Here is a 6,854-nt window from a genome sequence, read left to right on the forward strand (position 1 = left end):
TCCTATTTTACTTCTGTGTTCACCGCCGGCCGGCCGGCCGTGCAGGATGTGGTTGACGAAACAAACAAACGAAGGGCATGGAGTTATTAAGGTTTGCACACGCCGTGATGCTGACTGCTGACAGATTAATGGCCATTTTCAATGCGCCCACCCACGCGAGCGCGGGAGCGCCAAGTGAAATCTCTCCTCTTTTTCCTCAACAGATGCTGCGGCTGCCACTCGTATGAATGAATCCGACACCATTGCCAATAAAGAAATGGCGTCAGTGAAGGAGGCCCCATGCACGCACGGGCAGAGCGAGCGAGAGGGAGGGAGAAGACGACCCAGCCTTGACTGTACCGCACCGCACGCACCAAGAGGGAGCGAGCGAGGGAGAGATGGATGGAGTGGCCAGTGATTCAGTGTGAGAGTGTGTGCGCTGGGAGCGCTGTCTGCTGCTGCAAGGAGAAGAGGACATGGCGCATGTGAGGGCGCCCCCAATAATTCCTCCGCCGCAGGCCGCAGCCAGTACTCCCACCTCTCCCCCCTTCCCCACACCCTGCGTGATGACGGACCTCCATCCATCCATTCCACTCCACTCCGACCTCGCTGCGTCCAGCTCCTGCGCCCTTGTTCCCATGCGCCGCAAGAAGCCCGCCCCCGCGGCCCCAAAGAATCTTTCTTTCTCTTTCCTGACCTCACCTTACCTCATCTCTCCCCGCCTTTCTTTATCTCTCCCTGTCACACGCGCTCTCTCTCCTTCTCCAGCTCCAGGGAGTGAAGCGAGGTCGCGCTCTGAGGTGAGCCATGGCACGGGGAGGCGGAGCTCGCGTCGTCGTGGTGGCGGCCGCTCTGCTCCTCCTGCTTCTCGCAGGAGGCCACGGTGGTGGCGTGCATTGCCTGAGGTCAAGTGAGTTCTTCATTTCATCCCCTTCCCTCTGTGTTCTTTCCTCATTCCCACTCCTCGATTTTCCTTTTTTCTTGGTGTTCCTGGGTGACAGACGGACTTAGATTAGAATGGGTCTGGGAACTCTGCGTCTATTTCTACCAGTAACAGTGTGTGTATATTTGGTGATGTTTCCGTTCTTGCTGATGCGGTCTGAAAATGGATTGTGCTGACTCGAAATGGCAGTGTTTGGAAGAAACACTCGCTGAAACAGCCCACTTTCGCCGAGAAAGTAAGCCTGGCCTGGGTGGTAAAAATCGATGTGCCGCACGAGCATTTGCTATAAGTGGCACGTCCCAAGTACTTTTGCTTCTCCCGGAGAATCGCATGGCAATGATAAGAATGGCAAACTTTGCTGAATGCCGCAGCTGTTGCTAATGTTAATCTCTGAACTCATTTTTTTTCTGTCCAATGTTTTCTCATGGTCTCATGGTCTTGCAATGCCAATCTTCAGGAGCAGAGAGCGGCGCCACGGTACTGGAGCTGCGGCACCACAGCAGCAGCAGCAGCTTGGGCTCAGGGCCAAGCTTGAAGAGGAGAGGAGCCTCCGACGCCGGCGGCCTCCTGGCCTCCGACGCCGCGAGGGTCTCGTGGCTGCAGCGGCGCATCGATAGCTACGGGAAGCTGCGGACCAGGTCCTCGGACACGGCGGCGGCGGCGGAGTCGAAGCTGGCGCAGGTGCCCGTCACCTCGGGCGCCAGGCTCCGGACGCTCAACTACGTGGCCACCGTGGGCATCGGCGGCCGCGAGGCGACGGTGGTCGTGGACACGGCGAGCGAGCTGACCTGGGTGCAGTGCGCGCCCTGCGACGCCTGCCACGACCAGCAGGACCCGCTCTTCGACCCCGCCGCGTCGCCCTCCTACGCCGCCGTGCCCTGCAACTCCTCCTCCTGCGACGCGCTGCAGCTGGCCACCGGGATGTCCGGCCAGCCGTGCGGCGGCGCCGACGGCCGCCCGGCCGCCTGCAGCTACGCCCTCAGCTACCGCGACGGCTCCTACTCCCGCGGCGTCCTGGCGCACGACAAGCTGAGCCTGGCCGGGGAGGACGTCGAGGGGTTCGTGTTCGGCTGCGGCACCAGCAACCAGGGCCCGTTCGGCGGCACGGCCGGGCTCATGGGGCTCGGCAGGAGCCAGCTCTCGCTGGTGTCACAAACCATGGACCGCTTCGGCGGCGTCTTCTCCTACTGCCTGCCTCTCAAGGAGTCCGGCTCGTCGGGATCGCTCGTCCTCGGCGACGACTCGTCCTCGGTGTACCGGAACTCCACACCGATAGTGTACACCTCCATGCTCTCCGACCCAGCGCAAGGGCCCTTCTACTTCCTCAACATGACAGGCATCACCGTCGGCGGCCAGGACGTGGAATCACCAGGGTCCTTCTCTTCCGGTAAGGTCATCATCGACTCTGGGACGATCATCACGAGCCTCCTGCCGTCCGTGTACAACGCGGTCAGGGCCGAGTTCTTGAGCCAGCTCGCAGAGTACCCGCAAGCGCCGCCTTTCTCCATCCTCGACACATGCTTCAACCTGACGGGGCTGAACGAGGTGCAGGTTCCTAGCCTGAAATTCGTGTTTGAAGGTAATGTGGAGGTGGAGGTGGACTCCAAGGGCGTGCTCTACTTCGTCAGCACTGATTCTTCTCAGGTGTGCCTGGCCCTGGCCTCCCTGAAATCCGAGTATGACACTTCCATTATCGGTAATTACCAGCAGAAGAACCTCAGAGTCGTATTTGACACCCTAGGGTCGAGGATTGGGTTTGCGCAAGAGACTTGTGATTATATTTGACATGCATTATATTGGGAGGGGGCCATGAGCGGTGTGAATATCATCCTATACTTGGGGAATTTGTTTTGGGATCACCTCTGGTGATTGGCAATTGGCAATACAGTATTTAGTTATTGGCAATCATTCGCAATTCTTCTACCTGTGTTTTCTCTTTTTTCTTCTGCCATTTCTTTGTGCCTCATCCAAAATTAGTACTGCCTCTGTCAAATAAAACATTTCTTAACTTTATTAAAATTTAGATGTATTTAGACATCAAATATCTAAATACATTCACATTTAAATAAAGTCAAGACATGTTTTATGGAGCAGAGGGAGTATCATTGTTGGAAAAAACTGGTGGGTTTTTTCTCTGTATCTCATCGTCTGATAGGCGAGGCAATTTTGGAATTGTCGGCTTAATCCTACTGTACAACATCCAGTGGCCAGCGAGAAAACCTCAACACTGTAGAAATGTGCAACAAGCTGCAAAACTACAAGATCACGTGATAGATGCAGTTGCCATAATATTTTTTATGTAACTGGGAATGAATGATCTCAGATTTTTTTTAGACATGCCGATTCTGTAGTGATCAGAATTCAGACTTGAGGGCGTGCCTTTCCAAATAAAGGCACCTGCAGGAAACATCATGCAAGGAATATACAGTACGCAGGCATTGTTTGTACAGGATAGATAGAGGATAAAATAACAACAACAAAACTCTACCTTCATAGTGAATAAAGTTGGTCTTGCCATTGATAATCTCATTCTTTTAAGTTAGAAAACCGGTGCATTTGCTGGTTTTATCCTGTAAAATACACACACACACGAAAGTCTATAATATTTGGTTTTTGCATGATGGCTAATTGGCTACGTACAGTGCAAAAAATTTCAAGGACTTCGTCGTTCTTCCAATATGGATTGGCCTATACCTTATATTCAGTTTCCCTTCATGTCATCTTCCATTTTATTGTTGCGCACTTAGAGCATATCCACCGGCAGCCCTAATAGACCCCAACAAGAGGGTCTATTAGGGTGCTGGTTAAATTTTAAGCTCACACGGATGTGCCTAATAATGTACCAGAATAATTTGGAGCCTAATAAAACCGTCACTAACTTCGTGCTAGCCCTACACACAGGGTGTTGGACGGGTGCCCTGGCGACACATCGGATGTTGCCGATGGGACCTGCATGGGAGCGGCACAACCGGTGTGCAGCCTCTTCAATGATCAGGGGGAGGTTGGTTGTCATCTTCAATGGAAGCACCGGTTCCCCAAGCGGAGACACCTCAGGCCTCCTCCTATTTACTTACCTTCTGGGTGGCCTCCAAATTCGCACTCGCCTTCGGTGAATCGCCTCCTAGCCACAATGCCGCGGCGCCTCTTCACCACCTACTCCATGCTGGGTCGCAACAGCCACACACCATCGGCGTTGCAGCCCGAGCCCGAGCTCAAGTAGGACGGCGACTCCGATGACTCTGCGTTCGTCGAGTGGAACTACGCATGGCAGACGCGGAGCACGGGGCCGCAGAGGAGGAGCCGGCGGACCCGGAGCAGACAGAGATTCTAGCCTCATTCAACACGACACGAGACCAGAGGAACGCCACCCTAGTCCTTGAAGATACCAGCGCGTCACCGAAATCTCTAGTGAGCGGGCGCCAGCGGAGAGAGGTTAGTCGCATTGTAACACCCCTGTTTTTGCTAAACCTAGATTAGGGTTTGCTTGTGCATCATGAGCATCATGATATTCTCCTAAGAAAATTTGCATCAATGAATTATTTTGAAAACCCTAATGTTGGTTTGAATATCCCTCTCTTTTAATTGCTCAAAGTGTTTCAAAATTTTGTAAACTAAAATATGTGGCACTTCTGCAATATTTCAAGAAGTCCATTGTTATTTTGAAATTTGCATAAAGTTTGAAGTTTCAAAATCTCTTTCAAAATGCAAAAAGAGTTTGGAAAACAAAATAGAAACAATGTTTTGGAAAAAAAAGAGAGAAGAGCTCTCTCTCTCTCTTCTCCCAGGCCAGCAGCCCAACTCTCCTCTCCCCTCTCCTTTCTCTGCGCAGCCCACAGGCCGGCCCAGCAGCAGCCAATGCAGCCCAGAAAATCCCCAGGGGGTAATGGCAAATTTGCCATCGTCTTCCTCCCCCCGATGCAGCTCGGTGGCAGAGCCACCAGCGCCCGATCGACGCCGGCGCCAAGATCCTCGCCGCCGCCCCCGGCGGCCTATAAGGACCCCTGCCGCCGCCACGACGAACCCTAGCCGCATATTTCCCCTTTCCCTCATTCCCTGCAGCAAACCCTTGCCATTATGGCTCACAGTAGCCTCCGGCCTCCTCAAATCCCCGCCGTTTCCGGCCTTCCCAAGCTCCAGCAACCCTCCCTCGACCTCCGCCTCGCCTCCATGAAGCTTCGGGCCGAAGGAATCGGCCGGGGAAGCCCCCAATCACCCTCGCCGCGCCTTTCTTCCTCGCGGCCGGCGAAGACGTCGACCACCATCGCCGCCGCTACAGGGCTCCTCCGCCCTCGCCGACGAGCTCTACAGCTCCGCGGTGAGCTCCTCGACCTGCCGGTGCCCTCGGTTTTCTTCCCCGTGCTCGGTAACGCCGCCGCGTCACGCGCCGTCCCCGGCCGCCGCGCTGCTCGCCGCCACGGTCGCTCCGATGACCCAAACCGGGCGGCGCCGCCTCCCAGAGGTAGCCCACGCCAAGGCGCGTCCGACGCGCCCAACCGCGCGCTCGGGGACGCCCTGGAACGGCCGCGCCGTTCTCCACCGCCGCCGGTCCGCCGTGGTCAACCACCGGCGGTTGACTCCGGTGGGACCCGGCCAGGTGGCTTTTCTTTTTTGTTTTCTTTTATTTTCTGTAAATAGGAAATACACTGACAGGTGGGACCCCCTGTCAGATTCTTTTTATTTTCGTAAATATTTTAGAAAAAGATTAAATTCATGACATGTGGGTCCAGTCTGTCAGGATTTTAATATTTTCCAGGAATTTTTCAGAAATGATTTAAAATGAATAAAACTTGTAAAATTCATAACTTATTCATTTTAAATCAGAAAAATATGTATAATATATCAAAATTTTCAGAAAAATGAGATCTACAATTTGGTTACACAATCATGCATTGTTAAACAACTTGAACCCAAGTTGCTTTAGAGGAACTAAAATCAACCCCTCTGAGGTTTCCGGAACTACTAACCCTAGTTCGCCGAAACCCAGTTAATTTGATGATGTCTTAGGGTTATTTAAGTACTTAATTAACATGCCATATCATCATTCTTGTATGAGCATTGCATTATGCCATGTGTTGATTGTTGTTTTACCTTTCCGGTATTTGCTCCTTCGCGATCGATAGAGCAAGTGCCCGGGACGATGAAGATCAACAACGACGCAGATCAATGCTTGTCCACCGACGAACAAGTCAAGCATGGGATCTCCGAAGATCCATATTGGTTTTTCAGGGACAAAGGCAAGCCCTAACCTGGTTCATATATGGTTTCGAAATGCTTTTACTTCTGGTTCCTACATATTGCATTCGATTCCAATATGCTTTATCGGCAGATATAGTTATCCTAGGTGTGTTGCATTTACCATCCTTGTAGCCTAAATACTCTAATCCACTGCTCCCAGCAAGACTAGATTTGAGCTATGTGTGCATCGCTAGAGCCGATATATCGATTATGCTTAGCCATGCTTAGTTGACGAATTCTGATCCATCCGGTTGATGAATCAGAGCTGCGAATAAACCTAGTATGGCAGGATGACGTGGTAAGATCGATCAGTGATGTTAATAAACATGTTTAAAGGCTTGGATGGGCCGCCACATGGGGATGTGGTGATTTGACTCGTTCTCGCCGATACTAGGACCTGAGTTCTCGCCTTTCGGAACCAAGACTGAGCGTACAGCCACACGGGGCCCATGGGAACCCCTTGGCCCGAACTTGCCTAGCTTACCCATGAGTCAATTAGTTTGCGAGTTCCATTTGGCATTCTGCATGGCGAAGGCGTGGAAAAGGTTTTCAAAGGTGCATCATACAGGGACGTGGCTAGGGTGAAGGATGCTGGAGGCATTGAACTGGATCCCCTGCGCACAATGACCGGGACCGCCTCGGAGAATGGCTACCTACGATGATGGAGTTCCCCGGTTAGATTGACTCATGGAATAGG

The 6,854-nt window shown here is 52.7% G+C and overlaps 1 protein-coding gene across 1 annotated transcript; it reads left to right on the forward strand.

The window, feature by feature from the left end:
- Positions 1-409: 409 nt before the first annotated feature.
- Positions 410-2,830, forward strand: LOC127301517 (aspartyl protease family protein At5g10770-like). Its single transcript, XM_051331773.2, has 2 exons — positions 410-889; positions 1,380-2,830. The coding sequence occupies exons 1-2, from the start codon at positions 787-789 to the stop codon at positions 2,705-2,707; spliced, it is 1,431 nt and encodes a 476-aa protein (XP_051187733.1). The 5' UTR covers positions 410-786; the 3' UTR covers positions 2,708-2,830.
- Positions 2,831-6,854: the final 4,024 nt, after the last annotated feature.

The sequence above is a fragment of the Lolium perenne genome, chromosome 5 (genome assembly GCF_019359855.2).
Source record: "Lolium perenne isolate Kyuss_39 chromosome 5, Kyuss_2.0, whole genome shotgun sequence".
Lineage (NCBI taxonomy): Eukaryota > Viridiplantae > Streptophyta > Magnoliopsida > Poales > Poaceae > Lolium > Lolium perenne.

Excerpts from the sequence above, each read along its gene's own strand:
- LOC127301517 (XM_051331773.2), top strand. The coding sequence starts at position 787 with ATGGCACGGGGAGGCGGAGCTCGCGTCGTCGTGGTGGCGGCCGCTCTG. Across the intron at positions 890-1,379 it reads CGTGCATTGCCTGAGGTCAA|GAGCAGAGAGCGGCGCCACG; the intron begins GTGAGTTCTTCA and ends GCCAATCTTCAG.